Source organism: Engraulis encrasicolus, chromosome 18, assembly GCF_034702125.1.
Source record: "Engraulis encrasicolus isolate BLACKSEA-1 chromosome 18, IST_EnEncr_1.0, whole genome shotgun sequence".
In the NCBI taxonomy this organism is placed as follows: domain Eukaryota; kingdom Metazoa; phylum Chordata; class Actinopteri; order Clupeiformes; family Engraulidae; genus Engraulis; species Engraulis encrasicolus.
In genome coordinates this window covers 52,013,018-52,039,297 of record NC_085874.1, presented here as the reverse complement: position 1 = coordinate 52,039,297, position 26,280 = coordinate 52,013,018, and the positions used below count along the sequence as shown (strand labels likewise).

At 46.1% G+C, this 26,280-nt stretch overlaps 1 protein-coding gene and 1 long non-coding RNA gene across 2 annotated transcripts in view; both read left to right on the top strand.

Annotated features, from left to right (window-relative positions):
• The window catches only part of mideasa (mitotic deacetylase associated SANT domain protein a), a 58,549-nt gene that overhangs the window by 8,752 nt on the left and 23,517 nt on the right, over window positions 1–26,280 (top strand). The window contains exons 5-7 of the mRNA XM_063223820.1: window positions 24,369–24,608; window positions 25,060–25,137; window positions 25,426–25,723. Of these exons, the coding sequence (XP_063079890.1) occupies window positions 24,369–24,608; window positions 25,060–25,137; window positions 25,426–25,723 (616 nt within the window). The remainder of the gene's footprint in view (window positions 1–24,368; window positions 24,609–25,059; window positions 25,138–25,425; window positions 25,724–26,280) is intronic.
• Window positions 7,318–10,432, top strand: LOC134469519 (uncharacterized). The gene is made up of 4 exons (XR_010038999.1): window positions 7,318–7,851; window positions 8,478–8,633; window positions 9,607–9,669; window positions 10,250–10,432. It is a non-coding gene; the product is annotated as an uncharacterized LOC134469519 (long non-coding RNA).

Here is a 26,280-nt window from a genome sequence, read left to right as displayed (position 1 = left end):
TCGTGCGGGCGCTCGCACGGTTGGGTCACCAAAGCTGACAATGGTAAAAAATAAGGGTCCCTGAAGAAAAAGGTTGGGAACCACTGTCGTAGGTAGTTAAAAGTTACTATAATGACATATATTCTAACTGTAACAAGTGTAGAGAGGAGGTCTAATAATAATAAAGCAATTAAATATTTAAGCCTAGCCACTACTCAAGATGTTCCATGTAAACTATAACACAAGGACGAGGAGATAAAACGGCAAAGATCAAATGCAAAACCAAAACACACACACACACACACACACACACACACACACACACACACACACACACACACACACAGAGACACACACACAAAGACACACTTGTGCAGAACTGATTGCTCCGATGCTCTTGACCTGTGCACATGCTGTGCTGCATGCCACAGCCTAGTATTGTTGTCAGGCTACATGCAGGCGTGTTCGCTCTGTGGGAGTCTTCATTCGTGGTGCATTTTTTCGGTTCTTTTGACAGTTAATGAATTGTTGATCAGCTGCAGTGAAGCAACAGGGCAGGGAGACCGTGTGTGTGTCTGTGTGTGCGCGAGTGTGTGCGTGTGTGTGTTTGCTTCAGGACAGGCCATTTTCACACTTAATGAATTGTTGATTAGCTGTAGAGAAGCATCAGGGCAGGGAGAAACAAGCTGATTGGTGCACACACACAATTGTACTGTATGTGAGTGTGTGTGTGTGTGTGTGAGAATGCGAGTGAGCGTGCGTGTGTGTGTTTTTGCTTCAGGACGTGCCGTGTTGTGTGTGTGTGTGTGTTTTTGCTTTGGGACGTGCCGTGTTGTGTTTGCATTACAAAGAGACACACCCAGCGGTGGAGCTACTCCTTTTCTTTCTCCTTTTTTTCTCTGCTTCCTTCGTTCATGCTCCTGCTCCCTTCTTTTTAGGGGCCAAGCAGCGAAGCTGGCGAAGGCCCCTATAGAGTTAGTAGGTTTTCTTCATTAGGGGCCAAGCAGCGAAGCTGGCGAAGGCCCCTACTGTTTTAGCTGGTATTCTTATTATGTCACCTTTCCTCTCCTTAGCAAGTCTATGGCAGCCCATAGAACCGTACGTAGGAAAATGCTGTAAATCGGCACACACATTCGGGCCCGGCTCAGCATTACCCACAGCAATTTATAGGTCCCCAGCCCCAACGCTCTAGCGCCACCAACAGGTCAAAGTTGCAGGTACATTTCTGGTTGTAACTTTTGAACCGCTGGGCCAATTTTCATAAACTTGGTATCCCTGGAATCCTTGAGCCAAGACGAATCCAACGCACCATATGACGTCATTTTCCGCCAGGATAGTTTTCCCGCCATTTTGAATTTTGTAAAATTCAATAAAAATGCTATTTTTCCCGCAATTTTTGACCAATTCGCCCGAAACTTGGTGTATAGTATCTCTGGACTGAGCTACACATGGGGTCTCAAGGAATATTTTATATATTATATCGTTTAGCCGTGACAGCCAATCAAAATTGTCGTAAAAGTGGTGAAACAGGAAGTGAGGTCATATCTCAGCAACCGTTTGTTGACTTAGGTTGGGATTTTGTACACACGTAGTAGTCCATCCCATGACCTACCACAAAGAAAATTATACCCCCAGCTCAAACTCTGTAGCGCCACCAACAGGTCAAATTTGTAGCTACATTTTTGCCTGTAGCTTTTACACCGTATGCCTAATTTTGAAAATAATACTTTCACTAGAATCCTTGGGCCAAGCCGAATCCAACGCACTATATGACTTCATGTCAACCGGAGAAAAAAAAGTCCGCCATTTTGAATTTTGTGAAATTCAATAAAAATGCTACTTGTCCCACAATTTTGGTCAGAATGCCCTACAAAAGGGTACACTTCATCTTGGCACTGATTTGCTTTGGGGTATTCAAATAATTTTTGATACCTCTTATCGTTTAAGGGTGAGAGCCAATCAAAATTGTGGTAAAAGTGGTAAAACAGGAAGTGAGGTCATACCTCAGCAATCGTTTGTCAAATTCTGTTAGGATTTTTTGCACACATACTAGTCCATCCCATGACCTTCCACAAAAAAATCCAGACCCCAAGCTCAAACTCTTTAGCGCCACCAACAGGTAACAGGAAGTGAGCTCATATCTCGGCAGCTCTTCAACGGATTCAAACTAAACTTGGTTCATGTGATCACACTCCCCTCCGAGAAATGCACACCAACATTGCCAACATTTTGGGCCAAAGGGGGCGCTGCAGCTCCTTTTGTTGCCGTGGCGACTTTGGCAAGTTTACTGCTTGGCCCCGCATTGCTGCTTGCAGCTATATTTATTATTATTCTCTAGTCACCATTCCTCTCCCTCTGCAAGTCTATGGCAGCCCATAGAACCGTAGGCAGGAAAATGCTGTAAATTGGCACACACATTCGGGGCAGTCTCAGCATTACCCACAGCGATTTACAGGTCCCCAGTCCCAACACTCTAGCGCCACCAACAGGTCAAAGTTGCAGGTACATTTCTGCTTGTAACTTTTGAACCGCTGGGCCGATTTTCATAAACTTGGTATCCCTGGAATCCTTGGGCCAAGACGAATCCAACGCACCCTATGACGTCATTTTCCGCCAGGATAGTTTTCCCGCCATTTTGGATTTTGTAAAATTCAATAAAAATGCTATTTTTTCGGCAATTATTGACCAATTCACCCGAAATTCGGTATATAGAATTTCTGTACTGAGCTACACATGGGGTCTTCAGGAATATTGGATATCTTTTATCGTTTAGCCGTGAGAGCCAATCAAAATTGTCGTAAACGTGGCGAAACAGGAAGTGAGGTCATATCTCAGCAACCGTTTGTCGAATTGGTCAGGGATTTTGTACACACATAGTAGTCTATCCCATGACCTACCACAAAAAAAATCAGATCCCCAGCTCAAACTCTGTAGCGCCACCAGCAGGTCAAAATTTTAGCTACATTTTTGCCTGTAGCTTTTGAACCGTACTCCCAATTTTCAAAATTTTGGTACACAGGTCATCTTCACACTATGCTGCACCCAGGTATGGATTTTCGTAACGATTGAAAAAACTATCAGCTCTCAGCAGCCATTCAAAATTGTGGAAAGAATGGAGGGATTTTTTTCTCATCTCTCTGTCTCCTCTGCTCCCCTTGCGCACGTTCACTGACACCATTCTCGGCAGGGGGTCAAGCCCCACTGCCCCAGCCCCTGCACCCCACCCCCCACCCCCTCCTCACACACACACAGACAGACAGACGGAGAGGGAGAGGGAGGGGGGAGAGGGAAAGGGAGAGGGAGAGGGAGAGGGACAGAGAGGGAAGAAGGGAGGGAGGGAGGGAGAGGGAGGGGGGAGAGGAAAGAATTTTGAACACCTCTTGTCGTTTGCCAGTGACGGCCAATCAAAATTGTCATAAAGGTGGCAAAACAGGAAGTGAGGTCATATCTCAGCAACCGTTAGTCAATTTCTGTTAGGATTTTTTGCACACATTCTAGTCCATCCCATGACCTCCCACAAAAAAATCCAGACCCCAAGCTCTCTAGTGCCACCAACAGGTAACAGGAAGTGAGCTCATATCTCGGCAGCTCTTCAACGGATTCAAACTAAACTTGGTTTACGTGATCACACTCTCGTCCAAGGATAGCACACCAACATTGGCGAGATTTGGACCAAAGGGGGCGCTGCAGTTCCTTCTGTTGCCGTAGCGGCTCTGGCAAGTTTACTGCTTGGCCCCACATTGCTGCTTGCAGCTATATTTTTCTCTTTTTTTTCTCTGCTTCCTTCGTTCATGCTGCTACTCCCTTCTTCTTTTCTCTTTTTCTCTCTGCTTCCTTCGTTCATGCTTGTTCGTTCCTCAGCCCTCCCTGGATACTCGGCCTCCTGGCCATTCAATTGCAGCCAAACCAACACAATGGCAGCCGGGCCTGCTGAACAGCTGAGGCGCGTGTGTGTGTGTGTGTGTGTGTGTGTGTCTGTGTGTCTGTGTGTCTGTGTGTGTGTGTGTGTGTGTGTGTGTGTGTGTGTGTGTGTGTGTGTGTGTGTGTGTGTGTGTGTGTCTGTGTGTGTGTGTGTGTGTGTGTGTGTGTGTGTGTCTGTGTGTGTGTGTCTGTGTGTGTGTGTCTGTGCGTGTGCGTGTGCGTGTGTGTGTCCGTGCGCGTCTCTGTGTCTCTGTGTGTGTCTGTGTGCACAATGGCTGCAGCTGAGCCATGAAGCTGAGGGGAAGTCAAGAGGTAAATCACCTAATAGAAGAGCCTGGAGTTCTTGTGTTCTAAAGAAAATGAGGACTCCAGGCTCTTGTATTAGACGATTTACCTCTTAACCCATTGATGCCTGATGTTGCGTTGCGCCTGGAGCTGCATTATTCAACATTCAGGCTCATGAGTTTTGAGACAACTTTATTGAAAATCTCAGTTTGTTTGAGATGAATGAACACATTCTAATAAAAGATGAGGGTCTTAGCGTTTAAATGCAACATAGTGCATATTTTTATGTGCTTCAGAAGCTGAGATATAAGTGTTTATAGGCTGAGGGCAGCTTTTCTTAAAAAGGGCTCAGGCATTCAGCACCCTTTATTGCAGGTGACTTAGGTGTCAATGGGTTCATTTAACCTGGTTTACTCCTGAGCCACCTTCTTAGTGTAAGTTACTGTTCTGCACTGTGAGAGGTGTTTGGTAGAGAAAAGTCTCGTCACAGTGAGGTGTTTGGTTGCATCCTCTCTACTGTCACTTTGGCTGTCATCCCTCTGTTCATCCCTCCATCCCTCTCTTCATCCCTCCATCCCTCTCTTCATCCCTCTCTTCATCCCTCTCTTCATCCCTCCATCTGTCCATCCCTCTGTTCATCCCTCTGTTCATCTCTCCATCCCTCTGTTCATCCCTCCATCTGTCCATCCCTCCTTCCTCTCCATCCTCCCATCTGTTGCATGCACAGTCCGCCTCATCACGCCATTTCTCTGTCTTTTCTCAGTCACTCACTGATCTCTCAATTGTATAACGCAACCACTCACACTCTCTCAAGCTCTCAAGCAGTCAGGTTATGTGCGTTTGTGTGCACTGTGCATGCATGTGCCACTTGGTTGACGTGTGATTCAGTGTGTGCATGTGCCACTTGGTTGGTGTGTGTGTGTGTGTGTGTGTGTGTGTGTGTGTGTGTGTGTGTGTGTGTGTGTGTGTGTGTGTGTGTGTGTGTGTGTGTGTGTGTGTGTGTGTGTGTGTGTGTGTGTGTGTTTGTGGACATGTGTGCTGCAGGCAGCTACAAGTCAACACACCTCCACATTCCTGCAGCCTCCCCGAGCCTACAAGTTCAAGTTTACATACAGTCGCTAGGAATGTGTTCAGGTTTGCTCACAGATTAAACAATACAAACAGACAAAACAAAAAAACAAGAGGGGTCATAAATAACAGGGAATTACACATACAAAAGCATTGAAAAGTGCAATAAGACTTTGAAAAGGCATTTGGTTAAGCAGAAACAGTTGGGGTTACATTCTGCAAAGTAAGCAAGAGGTAGGAAGGCTATGCAGTGGAGTGGCTGTAAAGTGCTAGTTAGTGCATATTCAAAAGGCGGATGGCTTGTGTGTAGGAACTGCCCTTTAGACGTCTGGTATATGCTGCGGTACCTTTTGATGGTACAGTAGGAGTGTGAATAGATGGTGTGCTGGACATCCCTCTTCCCTCCGCCAAGTTGTGTTTACGGTGGCGCTGGTTTGTCTGTCTGTCAGCAGGGTAACTCAAAAAGTTATGCACAGATTTGGATGAAATTTTGTGGACTTGTTGGAAATGACGAAAGTATAATTTTGGTGGTGATCCGAGTCACGATCCGGATCCAGGATTTTTGTAAAAGCTTCTTCACCATTGCAGAATGGGGCGAATTTCGATATTCCAGTTTCTAACTCCACAAAAACAAGGCAGAAAGACTTGAACAAATTGGGGAGTAACATATTCAAATGTTCGATCAAACAGATTCCCTAGTGGAGGTCTGCACTCTCCGAGTGCCTTTCTAGTTTTTAATGTTATAACGGCTAATGGTGGGGCCCTGGATTGCTTTTATAAGGTGAAAAGTGAAAGCCGAAAGCCCAACTGAGAAACTCCAACTCGCATTGTCATTGTGACCCAGCACTCCACAGCACACAAGTGTTCACTGCACACAACGAAATGAGAGATGCCTCACCCGTGCAAGGGGGCAGTCCCCAATGGTGCCCCAAGGGAGCAGTGCAGTGGGACGGTACCATGCTCAGGGTACCTTAGCCATGGAGAAGGATGGGGGAGAGCACTGGTTAATTACTCCGCCCACCAGCATGGCGGTCAGGAGTTGAACCGGCAACCTTTTGGCTACAAGTCTGACGCCCTAACCGCTTAGCTAAGCCATGACTGCCCTTAAGGCTGACCATTTTAAACGTTTTTTTATGCCAAGCAATGAAGGTACGGGAGGACAAGAAAGCAAACAGCAGTTTCCAAAATACTATAATTACCTCAGATTGGCTGAAAAAGAATTGGCACTTACTAAAATACTGTAATTAACTCGATTTGCACAATAAGTGAAAGACCTTGCAGCTGCAATAGTGCCATATACTGCCTTCTACTGAGGTTTTCTTTTTGTTGGCGAAGTGAAGACAAGTAAGCAAACGGTGAGTGACTAAAATACCATATTACATAATGTACATCTAATGTACAGTCAACCAGTGCTCTCCCCCATCCTCCTCCATGACTGAGGTACCCTGAGCATGGTACCGTCCCACCGCACTGCTCCCCATGGGGCGCCACTGAGGGCTGCCCCCTTGCACGGGTGATGCATAAATGCAATTTCGTTGTGTGCAGTGTGCAGTGTTCACTTGTGTGCTGTGGAGTGCTTTGTCACAATGACAATGGGAGTTGGAGTTTCCCAAAAATGGGCTTTCACCTCAGCTTGCTCAAGACATGACCAGGGGTGCATTTCTCTGCGCCATAGTTGCTAACTACGTTTGCTACATTGTCGTTTGCAATGCAATTTCCCATTGGCAACTACCCAAGTTGCCAACTGGCTAGCAACTACACTTTTAAGAAACACAGTCCAGACTGTGCTAGTTTGCACTGGTATCATCCCAATTGTCTTTGTTTACATTGATGGTGTTTTGAGTAGTTAACTACTAGCATTGTTGAGTGTTGTGACTAGCGTTGTTGTTGTTCAGTGTATGCATTAGTATGGTGTTATAATGTGGACAAAAGGTCTACGAGCGCCACTTACTGTACACGCGAGGTATTTTATTCTACGCGCGCGCGTAGACACTGTCGTGCGCGCGATTTTGCTCTGCGCGCGCGCGCAAACGCTGCCACGCGCGCGCAAGCACCGTCTCACGCGCGAGAGGTGACATGAATTTCCTCACGCGCGCGAGCAGAAATATGAATATTTAAATTATCTCCTCCCACTGGTTAGCATAACAAATGAGGCGGAAGTTTGTTTAGTCCATAGTAGTCAAACACAGAGATCTCAGATCTCAATTGCTGATAGACTATCGTTGCTACGGTGACTGCAAACGACCACCTTTGAAACACAACTGAAACGCAACTCACGGCTGCGCTGACAAGGGCATTCACCTCTTTATTAGTAAACCCATTTTATTTTTTGGTGGATGAAAACATTGTGTCAATATGCTATGTCTATGTTCGCCTTATTCACCCGGAACGTTCTAAAGACGTTGAGGGGTACACTTCAGGGGTACATTCGGCAACGCACCAGCTGTCATGCCGCCTCACTTTTGTGTGCCCAAATGTTCGTCCTCAAAGAGAAAAAAATCCTACCGTGGACAGACTTTCCACCGTTTCCCCAAAGAGCAGGCACTTCGCCGTGAATGTATAAATCACATCAAGAGGGATCCTGGTCCATATTTCAAGGTAAGATGCAAAATTATGTTCAATCATACGCATTAGCTAGCACAAATAAGCTAGCTCGCCAAACTTGTCATGACTCATGTAGCCTAATGACGCGAATGCCTCGGTGAAATAAAAAAATATGAATGTGTAATTACACAACGCTACATTTATATGATATTTCCAGATCGCTATTTTCAAGATTAGGCTTTAATTGTGTGGTAAGCGATCCGATGGCCATTGATTTTGTGCTACCAGAACCAGTAGCATAGGCCTACTTGATTCCCTGATTGTCGCTCCCAACGCAGGACGCTCCCCGGTCAGCTCGCTCCCACTAGCCAGACTATCGATCCCACCGCCATATAACGGAGCTAGTTATCTTTTTGATGTTAGTTTTTTGTTTCTAACCCTAAACCTAACCATAACCCTAAACCTAACCCTAAATTGCTTGTATGTGGCAGTGTATGATAATACGTGAAATATAATCGGGTGGTGGTACTACACGTCCGGGAGTGATAGAAACACCTGGGACTACACGTCCGGAAGCGATCTCAGTTGGGAGTGTCCATCTACCTCCCGGCCTACTTGTGCCAAAATCAAGTTGTTTTGCTAACGAACTAAAATGCATACCCTGGTATTTATGGTTACAGATCAACGCTGAGACCAAGGTTTGCTCTGAGCACTTTGAGAAGCAGTGTTTTGTAAAGACCGCCCGTGGTATCACAAAGCTTATAAGGATGCCGTGCCACTTTGTTCGCCTGGACTTCAGAGAGGCCAAAGAGGAGAATCATCATTCGCAGACCGAGGTTAGTTTGTTCAGTCAATATTCAACTGACATGTGTTTAGCAACCCTCTAATAATAATAATAATAAACTGAGCATAACCGCGTTCGTCCCGCGACCGTTCCGCCTTGGTATGTTTTGACCCCTTACATATCGCACGAAGCAAAGCGCTCAGGCCTGGGCAGGTTGCCGTGGCAACGCTTCGCACAGCCCTGGCTGGTAGAGCTGTGAAGGATTTTGAATGCCAGGCAGCCAGTAGGGTACAGGGTACAGTACAGGGTAAGCTCGCTTTTATGCTGTTATTGAGAATTTGATTGAATGAGCAGGCGTTGTAAACTATTCTATGCATCAAAAAGCCCTATGTTCTGCGCAGTGCTCCTCCCTCCGAGTCCAGTGACTTTTTAATAACTCACTTTTCTAAAGTTTTAACTTGGATTTCTGTCACGTTTAAACGCCACCGCTCCTGGATCTCTCTCTATGCTGTGCCCTGCCTAGTATTTCTGAGTCCCCTGAAATAGGCTGTCTGCATTCTCTTTTTTAATGCACTGGGCCCTTTCTTTCAAATTAGTCAGTTTGTTTCAGATCTTGTCATTTCTGCTATAGGTGACTGCTCAAGATGTGGCTTCCTGTAGTTCAGAGATAGTTTTCAAAACTGCCTCAAGCTTATGTAGTAGTGTTAAGAATAAACAGGTGTGGAACATATGGCCTATATTTGAATAGTTGTGGGAATAACTGTGGGAACATGGAGCAGCAAGAATAAGCTGTGGGACCAATGGGCTGTGGGAACATAGAGCAGCTGACCCCCAACAGGGTCTTCATGGTTGTATGACCTGAATACATTTTCAAAGCGGAGCCACAGGATGCAGACTTCTACTCTTTTCCACTATTAGACGCGCCTTTGTCCTGCACCTGGCCTCAGCGAGGTGGGATGTGCATACTCTTACTTTTATAAAAATGTTGTATATTGACCACTAATTCTGTGCATGCTGTCATACAGAGATGATGACCCATTCCTGAAGTTGGACGCCAGAATGCAGGAAGGTGCTGTTTAAGAGCCTAGGTAGGTATTTGCTCTCAAGACACTTGTCTGCGACAATTTAGGAAACACTGTCAAAGTGTGTGAATGGCGAAGACCAGCTTACAATGTTTTCTCTTCTCTTTTCTTTTGTTTCTGTGCTGTGTGGGACATGTTTGACATGTAAATAGACCACTAGGCTAGTTCAGTTGTTGGCGGTGGATTTATGTTGATTATAAATACAAGTCCTTTAGTAGGCTAGTAGGCTAACTAATTAATGCGAGCATGACCTACTGTGTCATGCTAAACAAGCAGGAAGCTGGGCATTCTTTGCGACTCTGAGAACTATAATATAGGCCAAGTCGTCATTGTTATAAGATGGTAACATCATCAAATATTTGCCCTGTTGAATGGATGTACGTTTTTGCGTCACATCCTGTTGATGCTAAAATTATGTGCACTGTTACATCAAGATCCATGAACTTGTCAGCAGTGCAGCCAGCCTTCTTTCTATGGTCGTAATGTAATCGTTTACAGCTCTCGAAATGAGCAGACAGCTCAGCTGCTTGGTGCATACTCTTACCAATCGGTCTATATTATTCCCTCTTGCATTATTTATTTTCAGGCGGTGGAAGAAGCACTTGCAGGTATGCTACCGACCAGGCTCCTCAACATCAATCCGAGACGGAAGATGAACCGGGATGAAGCAGTTAGATTGAGGTAAACATCTACACACCCCTGTTCAAATTCCAGGTTTTTGTTACGTAAAAAAATGACAGAAAACAAACTTAAAGCTTTAAAAGGAAAGAATAGAAAATAAAAAACTTCTATGTAACGGAGGCTAACTAGCACAGAGTTGGCGTGGAACGTTGGTAAACCTCCCTCCGATAGCCTCATACAGTCTCGTGCCGTTGGGCCGAGAGACTAGTCTCTTGGCCCAGCGGTATCGTACTGTGTTGACGAGGTCGCACGTTCGATCCCCGAGGGGGGTGAACAGGTGCAAGATGACCTCCGTCACAGTGGTGCCGTGACCCGGATGGGAGTGAGGTTTAAGGGGGAGAGTGTAACGGAGGCTAACTAGCACAGAGTTGGCGTGGAACGTTGGTAAACCTCCCTCCGATAGCCTCATACAGTCTTGTGCCGTTGGGCCGAGAGACTAGTCTCTTGGCCCAGCGGTATCGTACTGTGTCTCCCATTGCCGAACCGTTGTAGTTGACGAGGTCGCACGTTCGATCCCCGAGGGGGGTGAACAGGTGCAAGATGACCTCCGTCACATCTATCTACATCGTTACATAAATATGCACACCCTTAACCTAATACCTTGTTGCAGCACCTTTGGCTTCTATTACAGCACTCAGTCTTTTTGGGTAAGAGTCTATCAGCATGGCAAACATAGAAGTGACAATATTTGTACACTTATCTTTGCAAAAGTACTCAAAATCTGACAGATTGCGAATGCATCTCATCTGCACAGTCCTCCTCAGATTGCCCAACAGATGTTCCGTGTCATACAGGTCTGAACTCTGTCTGGGTCTTTCCAAAACCTCAATCTTATTCTAATGAAGCCATTTTTTGTTGATTTTTGGCATTTGCCTAAAAGTAATTGTCGTTCTGAATGATTAAGGTAATCCGCATCATTACCTTTCTAACAGGGGGCAGTATGTTTTATGCCACTACAATGGCCCCTGTGGAACTGTTCTAAATTCCAACCTCCCAGTTACAGCTGAAGAACGATAATCACATAGCATGATGCTGGCACCTTCATGCTTCACTTTACGCTCGGTGTTACCTTGGCAATGAGGTGTTGTTACCTTTTGTAATTATGTCCAAAATGTTAAACCTCGGTTTCACCTGACCATAATACGTCTTCCCACATGCATTTGGGAGATTACATAAATATTTTTTGCAAAATATACTCCACCAAGATTGAACTTTTTGGTCATAATTCGAAAGGGTATATTTGGCAAAAAACATCACCCCAATAACACCATACTTAAAGTGAAGTATGGTGGTGGGAGGGTTCTTTTGTGCTGTTTTTCTTCAGCTGTCACTGGGGCCTTCATTAGGTAGGAGGCAATTATGAACATTTCCACAGGGGCTGTGGTAGTGGCACAAAATCTTCGCCCCCCTGGTAGAAAGGTGAAGATGCAGAGGAACTAATCTTTCACAACGGCAATTTCCCTAAGCGCACACCTAAATCTACTAAAGACTGGCTTCACCTGGCTTTGCCTGATGAAGACCTGAAGGTCGAAACGTTGCTCGATTAAATAATAAATAGACAAGCAGTGTCGCGGACTTCTCTTTTCACTTGGATTTACTCTCATTGTCCTGCACCTGGCCCATCGAGTGGGATGTGCACACATCTACTTCTCTGAGGGTGAACGAATATTGCCATATTAATGTGTGCCATGCTGAGACTCTTACCCACAAAAGACTGCTGTAATGAAGGCCAAATGTGCTGCAACTAAGTATTAATTTAAAGGTGTGTACATTTTTGCATTGCATTGCATTGAATAATAGTTTAGATTGAAGGAGGGAAAAGCTGTGAATTTATTTGTCTCTCTGTCATTTTTTTACATCACAAAAACCTGACATTTGAAGAGGGGTGTGTAGACTTTTGGGAGCCACTGTACATGTAGAAATTATGTGTTCATATCACTAACCCTCTTGGTTTAGCACGATAATGAAAAGAACTGTGAGCAAAAATGTGGCTAGCAGAAAACCAGAGTGGCTAGTGACTTGGGAAAACCACTAGCCACTGTGGCCGGAGAGCAAAACATTATAATGTCAAACCCTTGTCTGTACCCAGACATGGGTTCTACCAGCTGTACGGATACCCAAACACAGCCTGTCACATCGTATGCAAAGCGCAAGTCTGAATTAAATTTTCTAAACACATGTACCTAAAAAGTGGACCACAGTCACCTTGTAGTTTGAATACTTTTACTTGAAGGAGAGGATTGTGCACATCCCAGAGAAAGGTGCAGTACGAAGGTCAACTGCAGTTTTCAGAGTGAGGAGTCTGCACACTTAGAATCGTTTTTGTTGCGTTTTATTTCTTCATGGCAGGATAACGTTTCTACCTCAACAGTCTTCTTCAGATTCTCAGATTCAGATTTTTCATTGTTTTTGGACAAGTTGGGTAAGACTGTATTATGTGCCAGTGCTTGAGTATTACCTGTTTGATTTCATTTGCCAACAATTAGAATTATTTTACACTGTCTGGACAAGATGTAGAAAACTACTACTGACCGACAGTGATATGTCATGTTCTTAATACTGTATATCCTGTCATTACAGACAAGGCTGCCGGAAACTTTGATGACCTCAATGACACTGGCTAGGTGAAGGACATCAAGAAAATGGCATCCGGTCACCAGACATCAGCTCATAAGCCACAACGTCATCAACCATTTTGCGCCAAAAATGAAGCCGTTCACATACCATGGCATCTTAAGCAGGTAATTTCATACCTCTCAGTAACCTCAGAATGTTGCTGGTGAAGGAGAACATCCCGTTCAATATCAATATTACACAGAATAAACAAAATCATCACTTCCCATAATTTCTACCACATGTTTCAATAGGCAGCACCACACTACTGTGCAACAGTGAGAGAGAGCGGGCAAGGACAAGTAAAACGGACCTACACTACAGCAAGACTTTGACACTTCTCCACGTGAGAGGCAGCCATCGCCCCCACCGTGGAGCAGTGTGTACCCAGTACCCCCAAAAGAGGAGATGATCCGACGCCATCACAGCCGATTTCCAAAATTGTACACCAAACTCTGTATGGGTGTGTGTGTGTGTGTGTGAGATATTGTAAAACTTCTCAGTCCTTCTTCTATACTATACAGTGTATAAATATGCATGTGAAAACCTAAATATGCATTAAAAACCATTACTGAGGTTAAGAAATGCATTATAACAAATACATCTGATTCAGGTGTACTGTACATTGAAATGTCTTTATTTGCCACAAATACATCACATCCTGGAAACCTGTACAATGTGTGGATTCAAAGGTCTGCCAGATCTTTGTGATGGCACAGGATTGCAGTGGAACCCAAACATAGCCTAGGAACTCCCACGCCATCTCACCAACTGCCGATATGCAGTATGCCTGAATTTCCTGTACAGCAAAGAAATGTAGAGATTGTGCCGTCATCGAGAATAGGTAATTTGGAATCACAACAATTATTCAATTTACTTTGTGCGTGTGGTGTAGCTATTGCTGTTATTATGTTACTACTAGTGACCCATTTAGTTGAGCTTAATAGTCTACATGACATCTCTGCACTTGTGTTACCACTATTGGGATTGGCTGCTCCCTAAATGAAAATGAGAAAAACTTGCCCGGATGAAATGTTATGAACTGTGTGCGTTGTGCTGCTTGCTGAAGTAACATGACACCCACATCACCTTCCAGAAATAAAGTGTATACAGGCTACCTAACCAGAGTCCTAGAGACCTGTTGCTGCTGTGTGATGAAATCCAGGCAAAGACCCACCTGCTTTGGCAATTGCTGCAACATGTAAAAAAGGTAGACAGATTAGGCCCCTGTAGATATGGCATGTGTAGATGGATTCACTTAATTCTTTAACCACTTAAATGGCTTGGGTCAGACAAGCTGGGCTGCACACTGACCTCTTCCATGTTGCCCATGTGGTTTCGTTGGCTGTGTGTGACCACCTCCGTACAGGGGCAGATTTATTTATTTATTTATTATTATTTATTTATTAAAATGTCTGCACCTTTTTATTAAATGTATTGCATTGCACTGGTATCACATTGCATTAAATGTACTGACACAAACAGAGCAGGTAAATACAGTCTTGATCTGTACCATTTATGTCACTTCTTAAAGATTCAATTATTCAACTCTATATTCGAAGAGGCCGGTATTGCGCTACCATTTTCCATGAACCAGTCAACTTCTGGGAGTCATTGCAGTACTTTGAGAAAGTGATCTTACTTTCTAGCCTAATCATTCATTGTGCTTGTGTCAGTATTGTAGTGTCATTGGTTATTTACAGTGTGTCGACGCCATCTACTGGATACTCCACGCACGGTTCATTTTCTATCCACTTAATCATTTCATTCCAAAGCACAGAGTGAGCTCTTTGATGCAATGTAGGCTAAATTCACCCAGAGCTCTAGTTGTGTATACCCGTTGGATCGCTGAATACATAGCCTACATTAAATCCATATTTCAGCCTCCGGTCTCAAGTCAACTGCGGCCGTCTTGCCCAGTGTCGTCACCAGCTATGGAGAACAGTGGCAAAATAAATGATTGTTCCAACCGATTTCAATAAAGGGTTTCTGATCTGACCGCTTGAATTGACTATCCAGCTCCCTCTTTTATTGCAATGCTTACCAGCAAAAGTATCAAACACACTTGAATCCTTACACATTACAAATATCTGACTGGACCATCGTAGGAAACAGGTTTGTACCGGTAAGGCCTGTCTCTCAGTCATGCATCATGCACGGAGCTGGATTTCAGTGAAACATTGCACTTACAACATGTTAACTTAAGGTCTATGTAAACGTGCATTTTGGTCTTCTTTGCAAAACAACTATGTCATCATGCCAAATACCTAGCCTGCTAACTTTAAGCTCTTAAAACACACTCGTCGTGAGCAAAATGAAGCTTGACAGGAATAGTCCTAGGCTACAACACAAACCATATTCAGTTGATGAAATGTCTACTCACTTTATTCCTCATCTGCTGTCTGCGAATCTCAACAAGTTCGCCCATGAAACAAACAAGAGTTCAGATGCAAAACCCCCTAACTCCATTTCTGAAGACCTGCACTTCTATATTTTTAGAGAACCGGGTTGTTGGTTTGGTTTACATTCATGTACTTGATAATGCATATAAATAGTTATATTACATAAATAAAATGTAAAAATATGCAGTTTTGATAGCTTTGTATTAAATAAAAATGAATTAAGATTAATTTCTGAAAAGGCACTTAGGGGGTTTTGCATCTGAACTCTTCATATATATTAAAAACAATGTTTTCATAAAAATGGGTAAGAAATAGAGGTAAATGCCCTTGTCAGCAACCTTCAGTCATTCCACTCGTCAGTAAACGCGAGCTGCAGTCACCGTAGCAACGATATAAACAATTGATCTTGATATCTATATATGACTATTTCGGACTAAACAAACTTCCGCCCCGTTGGTTATGCTAATCAGTGGGAGGAGATAATTTAAATATTCATATTTCTGCTCGCGCGTGAGGAAATTCATGTCACCTCTCGCGCGTGAAGCGGTGTTTGCGCGCGCGTGGCAGCGTTTGCGCGCGCGCGCAGAGCAAAATCGCGCGCGCGACAGTGTCTACGCGCGCGCGCAGAATAAAATACCTCGCGTGTGCAGTAAGTGGCGCTCGTGGACCTTTTGTCCACATTATGACGCCATACATTAGCATCACAGTTGGTAGAAACCTCTTTTGGATGCATCTTTCAAAAGCCAAAGGGATTAGCAGTATGTCTGTATTTTCTAGTTGGAGACTGCCCTATCCCCTATCCCCTATGTCTAGCCCAGCAAGGTGCAGGCAAAGGATGGTGTCAATGTCATGTTCAAATCTCGTTACGCTATGCATTAATGACTTAACTTTTGAAATGATCTTGCGGGCGGAATGAGTTCCCTGAGAGTGATGACATCCCTGGTCTAGCCCCTATCCCAATCCCTGCAGCAGATTGCATGAGACTGCCGGTCTAGCCCCCTATCCCACGTCCAGCAGGCCTCCAGTGCCTCTGGCTAGAGACGGTGCCCTATCCACCCGCCATCCCAACCTCAGCTAGAGACGGTCCCCTATCCACTCCCCATCCCAACCTCAGCTAGAGACGGTCCCCTATCCACTCCCCATCCCAACCTCAGCTAGAGACGGTCCCCTATCCACTCCCCATCCCAACACTAGAGACGGTGCCCTATCCACTCCCCATCCCAACCTCAGCTAGAGACGGTGCCCTATCCACTCCCCATCCCAACCTCAGCTAGAGACGGTGCCCTATCCACTCCCCATCCCAACCTCAGCTAGAGACGGTGCCCTATCCACTCCCCATCCCAACCTCAGCTAGAGACGGTGCCCTATCCACTCCCCATCCCAACCTCAGCTAGAGACGGCGTTGCCCAGCTCCCCATCCCAACCTCAGCTAGAGACGGTCTCCTATCCACTCCCCATCCCAACCTCAGCTAGAGACGGTGCCCTATCCACTCCCCATCCCAACATCAGCTAGAGACGGTGCCCTATCCACTCCCCATCCCAACCTCAGCTAGAGACGGTGCCCTATCCACCCGCCATCCCAACCTCAGCTAGAGACGGTGCCCTATCCACCCGCCATCCCAACATCAGCTAGAGACGGTGCCCTATCCACTCCCCATCCCAACCTCAGCTAGAGACGGTGCCCTATCCACTCCCCATCCCAACCTCAGCTAGAGACGGTCCCCTATCCACTCCCCATCCCAACCTCAGCTAGAGACGGTGCCCTATCCACTCCCCATCCCAACCTCAGCTAGAGACGGTGCCCTATCCACTCCCCATCCCAACCTCCGCTAGAGACGGCGTTGCCCAGCTCCTATCACTGCAGCGGCCCCATCCCCCACCCCCTGTCCCTAGCCCAGCAGATAGCATGAGTGCATCTTAATATGGGACCTTGCCTCCTCCACTTCCTTCCTCCACTCGCTTCTCGTCATGATGACATCACTGACAACAGCATTATATTTCAATATCTTGCAAAAGCTCAATTGTAGAGTCTTTTTCTCGTTTGCAATTGTTATGGTGAATGAAAAACAGTCCCTCAAAAGTTGTTGTGGCTAGGCTGACAGCTGGGAAACTTAATCGTTTTCTCCACGGAGGAGGGGCCAGGAGGCGGGGCGAGGAGACAAGCGCAAGTGGAGGAGGCAAGGTCACATATTGGGATGCACCCCATGCAGGGCTCCAGACTAACTTTTTGCACTGGTTGCACTGGTGCGCCTAAACATTTTTTTTAGGTGCACCAGCACAAAATGTAGGTGCACCCAAATGTTTTCACCACCCCATACATGCACGCACCTCAGTTTTAAAAAATAATAATTAAAAATAATAACAATAGCAATAATAATAATAAATTATTATTATTATTATTATTATTATTATTATTTTAAAAGACCTGGAGCCTTTCATGTGCTATAGTCTTCCAAATGTGCTCCTTATAAAAGACATGGCAGTAGGCTACCTAACTAACATCTTGACTACAAGCAGGGCTCTGAATTAACACCAGACAGTCAACCGGCCAAATGCTGGTGAAATTTCAGTTTGGCTGGTAGAAAAGACCAAATTAGTAGCCTTTTAGTCAGTATGTGTTTGACTAGTAAGATCAACATACCAGCCTTTTCTGCAATAAGGCTACGCACACGGCACAAGCACAGAGTTACAATATGAAGATGGATGGATGGATAGATGGATGGATAGATTTTTTTTAACAAACCCTGCTAAAAATGTCATGATTTTTAAAATCATTAGACAAAAATAGTCTAGCCTATGTTGACAGTGGAAAGGTGAATTGGGTTTTGTCTATTTCCCCGTTTTTGAGCGCTCTCCCTCTGCATAATGATTGTGGTATCTTAGCAAGCGCTACGAACAGACACGACAGCACTAGTGCGCTCTCTCTCTCTCTCTCTCTCTCTCTCTCTCTCTCTCTCTCTCCCGTGCTGTCTCGAGGTGCAGGAACGATGCCTTGTCGACTGATAGGCAGTATGTACGTAGCCTGCCCTAGTCGCTATCAAAAAACTCTCACAGAAGTCCCGACAGACTAGCGCATCACCTGTTGTTTGGCCAGCTCTGCATGCGGCTGAAACGGGAAATATCCGCGCACCCGTCTGCGTTTTTGTGTGGCAATGTTTAATATCCGCTCGAGCCATTTAGTTTTTCCCAGAGATTGTGACTCTCGTGTTTTAAATATCCTCAAGTCATTTTGCTGTTTGTACCGTGATTGTATCTCTCTCGTCCGTTGCAAAACTCGCCTGGTTGAGAACACAAAACTCGCTGGCACATGTGAACTCGGATAGTTGAGCGAAGTCGAACATTCTATTCTGAAACGTCGAGCTGCCTGTGAACGAGGAAGGGGGAGAAAGCTACCGGTAGTTCTAGTTCAGCTGAGTTGAAGGAATGACCGCATCGACACGTTTTATTGTGTGATGATGGGGCACTACTGTAGAATGACTATTCATTTTCTGTCCATTAAAACGATTGTTTGGTAATTGATTTTGTTCTACTGATGGCTGGTCGCACCGGTGCGCCTAAAAATATTTTTTAGGCGCACCATTGAAAAAAATGGGCGCATATGCGACCAAATTGGTCGCACTCTGGAGCCCTGCCATGTGTGTATAGCTAGAGACAGCCCTGGCCTGCCTTGCCTACCTAAACTAACCCTAGCTCCATCCCTACTGCAGCAGCATGCCCTGCATAACCCCTGGCTCTTGTATCCCAGCGACAGGCCTGCCAGTGCCCCTAGCTCCTAGCTCTATCCCAGCAACAGGCTGCAAAGTGTTCCTAGCTCCTAGCTCCCTTTATCCCAGCAACAACAGGGCTGCAGGCTGCAAGGCCAGTAGAGGCTGCTGTGACATGCAGGCCTGCAAGAGTCTTTATCCCAGCAACAGGGCTGTAGGGCTGCAAGGCTAGTAAAGGCCTCCCATGTGCCTTCTAGCCCCATGCCCACAACAGCAGCAGCAGGCCTGCATGTGTCTAGCTTTATTCCTGCTGCAGGCTGCAAGGCTAGTGGGGGCCCCCGTGTGCTGTGCCTAGCCCATACAGCAGCAGCAGCAGTGTGCCTCCTTGTGCCTAGCCCCTACCCCACAGCAGCAGCAGCAGCAGCAGTGTGCCTCCTTGTGCCTAGCCCCTACCCCACAGCAGCAGCAGCAGCAGCAGTGTGCCTCCTTGTGCCTAGCCCCTACCCCACAGCAGCAGCAGGCCTGTATGTGTGTTGTTCCTAGCTTTATCCTGTCGCAGAGCTGCAGGCTACAGGCTAGTGGGGCCCCCGTGTGCTGTGCTGTGCTGTGCTGTGCTGTGCTGTGCTGTGCTGTGCTGTGCTGTGCAGTGCTGTGCTGTGCTGTGCTGTGCTGTGCTGTGCTGTGCTGTGCTGTGCTGTGCTGTGCTGTGCTGTGCTGTGCTGTGCTGTGCTGTGCTGTGCTTAGGGTGGCCATCGGTCCGTTTTTACGACATGTTCACGACGTCCGTGTGTCCCTCTCTTTGTCTTTCCTTTCCTCCTAGCCTTTTGCTTATGGCCTCGAGGTGCGAAGCAACGTCATTGACGCAAACTAGACCTTGACAGTCGGTCGCGTTTCCGATATCTGCGGCCGCCATGTTACTCCAGATATAACCCCAGACTTCGCCCAGCGAATTAACTGTATTGCTGTCGCCTTATGTCGGGGAAATCTCCGTGCAATAGCCCTATATGTATATATATAAGCCCTATATATATAAGTTCATTAACTGACTGTATGAAAGTTAAATAAGGTAACTATATTATTGTCTACTGTCTGTTTCCTATTTTTTCCTGCACTGGTGGCAACGCATAGTGCAACTAAGTTTGTCCGCTAAATGCCTTTACAACATTGACAGTAAACGCTTTACAACGATACGAGGGTTCTCACAACTTTACAAACAGGGCAAAGAAACGTCTTTCTGCACGGGCGCTGTCTGTATTTTGAGCTCCATCCAGCGTCTGCATGAAAAAAAGGTTGACAGAAGCGGTTTGCCTCCCTTAAAACACAGCTGATTAACAGACTTCTGACCAACTTTGAGTAGGCCTAGGCCTAAAGTAAATCAAATTAATTGTTGGCTATTAGGCCTACGAATGCATGACTAGGCCTACCCAAAATACATTTAAAAAAATATATGAAATAGCCTACACAGACAACAACGGAAGGATTTGTCTATCGTAACCTGCCGTCTCTGATACAATATTAAGTTAGTGGTACTGATGACTCCTTTATCGGAGTGAGGTAATGAAATGCGAAAATCCTTCCCCCAAAAAATATTGTTTTACAAGTAAAACTGCTGTTGGCAGCTGAGTTTGTCTGAGGTAAGATGGCAGCGCTGTTCCCTGATTTCTGCCTACAGTTTAGAATGCCAACTTCACTGTTTTCTCCACGGAGGCGGGGATTCGGCAAGTCGAAGCAATGGGTGCGCGCGAGGACGCTAGGTTAGAAAGTTAAGGGGCGGGGTTGTCCGGCCGAAGTCCGGACAGCTGGTCACCCTAGCTGTGCTGTGCTGTGCCGATCCCTTTAGCCTACTGCAGAACTGCAGGCTGTAAGGCTAGTGGGCCCATGTGTACTGTGCCTGGCTCCTATCCCCACAGCAGTATCAGCAGCAGCAGGCCTGCAAGTGTCTAGCTCTCCTCTTAGCTTTATCCTGCTGCAGGCTGTAAGGCTAGTGGGGGCCCCTGTGTGCTGTGCCTGGCTCCTATCCCCACAGCAGTATCAGCAGCAGCAGGCTGTAAGGCTAGTGGGGCCCCTGTGTGCTGTGCCTGGCTCCTATCCCCACAGCAGTATCAGCAGCAGCAGGCTGTAAAGGGCGGGTTATGCTTCCTACTTGTGCCACAGAGTGAGCTTGTCGCAGCCATGATGCAGTTAATTTTGGTTTATGCCCTGTTATGAAGCACGGTCTGCGCGATGTCATTCCACGCTGAAACTGCCTTCAATACAAAGAGTAAACTAGACGTGTCGGTTGTTTTTTAGCATCACAGACTCGACGAGAATGAAAATGAAACATTAAATCTTTATATCACGTGCATGTTTGATCGCACTGGCAGCCACAGTGGTAGTTTGGAACAAAGAAGTGGCTCATTTGTCGAGGACGAAGCGGAATGTTTCCTCGACCTCGGAACCACTGTTCAACTGTCCAAATAACTTCAGCGTCGTAACTTGCAAGCGCATGTGTTGTCTTTGGTTCGTGTAAATAAATCAAACAACAAAGCACGGGCAACTTATTTAATGAAGAGCTCACAGTCCGTAGACCGACGAAGGTTAGAACAAGGAAGTAGCGCTTGTTCTCGACTCGAGGACAGAGCAGGCTGGTCGAGAGGACCAATCAGAGACCTATTTTCGCCCTTTCACGCCGTCGCTCCCTGCGTCGAGACACAATTTCGGGGAGGTGCCCCAGAGTACCTGCGTGATGGGGGGGGCTTCACTCCGTTAACTGCGCGGCTCACTGCATCATGATGCAGTGACGCTGATCTCGAGGCATAAACCACCCTTAAGGCTAGTGGGGCCCCTGTGTGCTGTGCCTGGCTCCTATCCCCACAGCAGTATCAGCAGCAGCAGGCCTACATAACATGTGCCTGACCAGCAGAGTTGTGACATCACCCTCTGGCACAGATAGCACACAGCACTCCCTCCTCTCTCACGTCACCACACCACACCACACCACACCACTCCACACCACTCCACAGCACAGCACAGCACAGCACAGCACAGCACAGCACAGCACAGCACAGCACAGCACAGCACAGCACAGCACAGCACTCCCCTCTCTCCCTCCTTCTCTGGAACAGCCCGAAACTTGGCATTAACCTCCTGTTTTTTTTTCTTTTTCGCTTCCTTCCTTCTCTCACTCACTCTCTCTCTCTCTCTTGCGCTCTCTTTCTCCCTCTCTCTATCTATCTATCTATCTATCTATCTATCTCTCTCTCACCATCTCTCTCTTTCTCGCTATCTATCTATCTATCTATCTATCTATCTATCTATCTATCTATCTATCTATCTCTCTCTCTTGCGCTCTCTTTCTCCCTCTCTCTCTCTCTCTCTCTCTCTCTCGGTACACTGGCTAGGGCAATAGGGCAGTTCTTGTTTTTTTCATGCATCTTTTTTTTCCTTTTCCTCTTTACTGAGGTTTCCTGAAGTTATTTATTATTTTGCTACGTAGTGCTACTGATGTTGCCGCTTAGCTAACTTAACTGTGACAAACACAGTTAGATAGGTCAATGGAGGAGTGTAAAAGAAAAAAGGAAATACCAGGGGCGGGGGGAACGTCAAATTTGATGTTACTGTATTGCTAGCTGGAGCTCGGTTCCTGAAAAAAAAGGTTTTTATCCGTAAGTCATCAGTGTTCATTTTAACCATCTTTCTGCCCATACACTAAGGCACTTCAAGGCACTTCAACTCAAATGGGTATCTCTCCTTAACATGATTGGCTACGGTTACATGATGTTTTTAAGTCCGATTTAATAAATGAGATTTAAATAGATCGGATTAAGAGTTATTTTGCGACGTGTATACATGGCACTTTCACTTAAATGCGATTAAACGTCTGGGGAAAATAAAGCATTGCGATTGGACTGAGGACGCACATGCTGAATAAGCCAAATAAGGCGTGGGGGCGTGGTCGCCAAACCTCAGGGGAACTCTGTTTACTACTGGGACAGAAGCTAATCTCCAGCCCGAAAATGAATTCCCTCAGTGGACTCAAGGCTGGAGAAATCCCCTTTGGGTCTGGTTCTTTCAAATGCTAGTTAGCACCCACCTAGCTTAGAAAAACAAACTGGTGAAAGGTTGATGTGGAGTAACTTTGTTGTGCTTCATTACTTCGCGGGGCACTTTTACATCAATATATAGAAGCCACAACATTTATAATCGCTTAGGGACTTTAAATTAAGCAAAACTTTCATGTGAAAATCAACAGGAAGTGCCGCCATTTTTTTCTCACTGGCAAAGAGCACGGGCTCTTGGCGCCATCGTGTGGTCAACGAGCATGCGTGGAACGACTGGATTTATTGTAATTCTGAATAAAAGGTTACATGACAGAGGAACGTGTTTAATCGGATTTAAAAGAGGAATAAACCACCCACTTTAATCGGACTTAAGTTTAAATCGGAATAAACTTAAATCCTGTTCGGTAAGTGTTTACATGATATTTTTAGAGTGGAATTAAGTTTTAATCAGATTTAAAGTGAGTTAAATCGGACTTAAGTGTCTCATGTAAACGCAAAGACTGTCCCATGTTTGGAAATAAGCTCATATTACACCTCCCCTTGAGTTAAATAATAGGCTTCTACCGTTCTCCTATACTTTCAACCATTCTCTGAGTATGGCGGCTAACTGGTCTCATAGGACTCAATGTTAACTGCTAGCTTGGAAGTAAAATTTGCACTGCCATACTCAGTGTCAGGGAGTACAGGGGAAAGGTGAAACTCAATTATGAAACTAAAGAGGAGGTGTGATATGAGCTTATTTCAAAAAATGGGACAGTATCACTTTAAGTTCTGAGACAAAGATGTAGATGCGTATCTGCTGTATATATCAAGTGTGTGCAAGTGTGTGTATATCTTTACTGCAATGTGCAATAATGTGTCTTTGTGGTCTTGGTGTATGTTTTGTATTTTTGTATGTATGTAAGCTGTCGGACACCTAACCTTCCTTCAGTATTAATACAAGTACCCTACTCTCTCTACACCTATCTATCTTCTCCACAGACGGAGGGCCTGGGTGGGGGAGGGGGCATGGTCCCGCTGGTCAGTCCCGTCTCGGTGCCCGTACTTATCTTATCTATCCATCTCCTCCACAGTCGGATGTCATCCCCGTACTTATCTTATCTATCCATCTCCTCCACAGTCGGATGTCATCCCCGTACTTATCTTATCTATCCATCTCCTCCACAGTCGGATGTCATCCCCGTACTTATCTTATCTACCTATATCCTCCACAGTCGGAAGTCATCCCCGTACTTATCTTATCTGTCTATCCATCTTCTCCACAGTCGGAGGTCCTGGGTGCTGGAGGGGGCATGGTGCCGCTGGTCATCCCCGTCTCGGTGCCGGTCGGTGGGGAGCAGGACGGTCCTCACCCCTGGCCCCACGGAGGGGGTCGGGCACCTGGCAGTCACGAGGGCACAGGAGGAGGAGGAGGCCACCACCACTACCCAGCCAAGCACACACCCTCCGTCATCGTCGCCCGCCGCCGCTCGCTCAAGAACACCGCACCCGAACACCTGGGACAGGTAGGTCACAACACCTACCGCACATGACAAAACTGCATTTATGCACCCGACAACCTGGGACAGGTAGGTCACAACACCTACCGCACATGACAAAACTGCATTTATGCACCCGACAACCTGGGACAGGTAAGAAACAAAACACAGGGCACAAATGACAACTGCATTTATGCACCCGACAACCTGGGACAGGTAAGAAACAAAACACAGGGCACAAATGACAACTGCATTTATGCACCCGACAACCAGGGCTGGTTGGAGGAAGGGGGGGCTTTTGGAAAGACCCACCGGGAGTGTCCGGTAGGGCCGGGGGGCCCAGGAAGGAATATGTCGTTTTACTTCATCAGTTCATTTGTTTTACTGTCATGTGTGATGTAAGCCTGTAATAGTACAGGTACTGATCACCCTGTTTTACAACTTCCTCCTCCTCCTCCTCCTCCTCCTCCTCCTCCAGGATGATGGTAAGGATGATGATGGCCCCAAGTCCAAGCGTCGTCCGCGTCCCGAACCGCTCTTCATCCCACCCCCCAAGGTCAGCAACACACACACACACACACACACACACACTAAAGACATATAAAGACATATAAAGACATTACTGCTCTCTCTCTCCCTCTTTCTCTCGCACCCTCATCGATACACACACACACACACGCACACACACACACACACACAAAATAAAGACATCTCTCTCTCTCTCTCTCTCTCTCTCTTCCCCTCAGGTCAACACCTTAATCAATACACACACACACACACACAAAATAAAGACATCTCTCTCTCTCTCTCTCTCTCTCTCTCTCTCCCCCCCCCCCCCCCCCAGGTCAGCAATTTCATCGCCCCCTCCTTCTCCTCCTCCATCTCCTCCTACGCGTCCCACCTGCGCTCGCCGGTGCGTCTCCCGGGCGACAACCCGCTGGTGTTGCCCCCCTACACCCCGCCCCCCATCCTGTCTCCGGTGCGCGAGGGCTCGGGCCTCTACTTCTCCACCTTCCTGTCCTCCATGGCGGCCGGACACCCCTCGCAGGCCCTGCCGCCGTCGCTCGCTTCCCTCCCGCCCCCCACACTGCCACCGCCCCCCACGCCCAAGTCGGCCCAACGCAGCCTGCTGAGATCCACAAGTGAGTTCAGGCGTTGTGTGTTTGTATATGTGCGTTTGTCTGTGTTTGAGTGTGTATGTACTGTATGTCACCTCCACACAGAGATGTATAAAGTACTGGAGAAAAGTAGTGGAGTAGAAGTACCAGTATCATCTTGTCAAATGACTTGAGTAAAAGTCAAAAGTAACCTTTCCTTACCTTACTCAAGTAGAAGGACAAAAGTATTCAAAATGTGTTGTACTTAAGTAAAGCAAGTAGAAGTATTGCAAGTTTTGCTACTTGAGTAAAAAGTAGAAGTAGAAGTAAAAGTACTGCATTAAAAAAAAATGGGGGGGGGAAAAGTCAGTCAAAAGTTTGAATACCATTTGGTTTATTAGAGCTCTGTACAATAAGTCTCTTATGAAGTGCAAATACCATTATGGTTTGTTATTAAAACAGCTTTGTAACACAAGTTCAGTTTTTAAGAAAACGTAGGGCAGTAGTTTTACTGCTTAAAACAGTGCTTCCAACCAGCTCGTTGTGCTTCAAGTATTATTTTTTTTTAAGTCAGAAGTGCACATAAAAAATGATCAAATAAA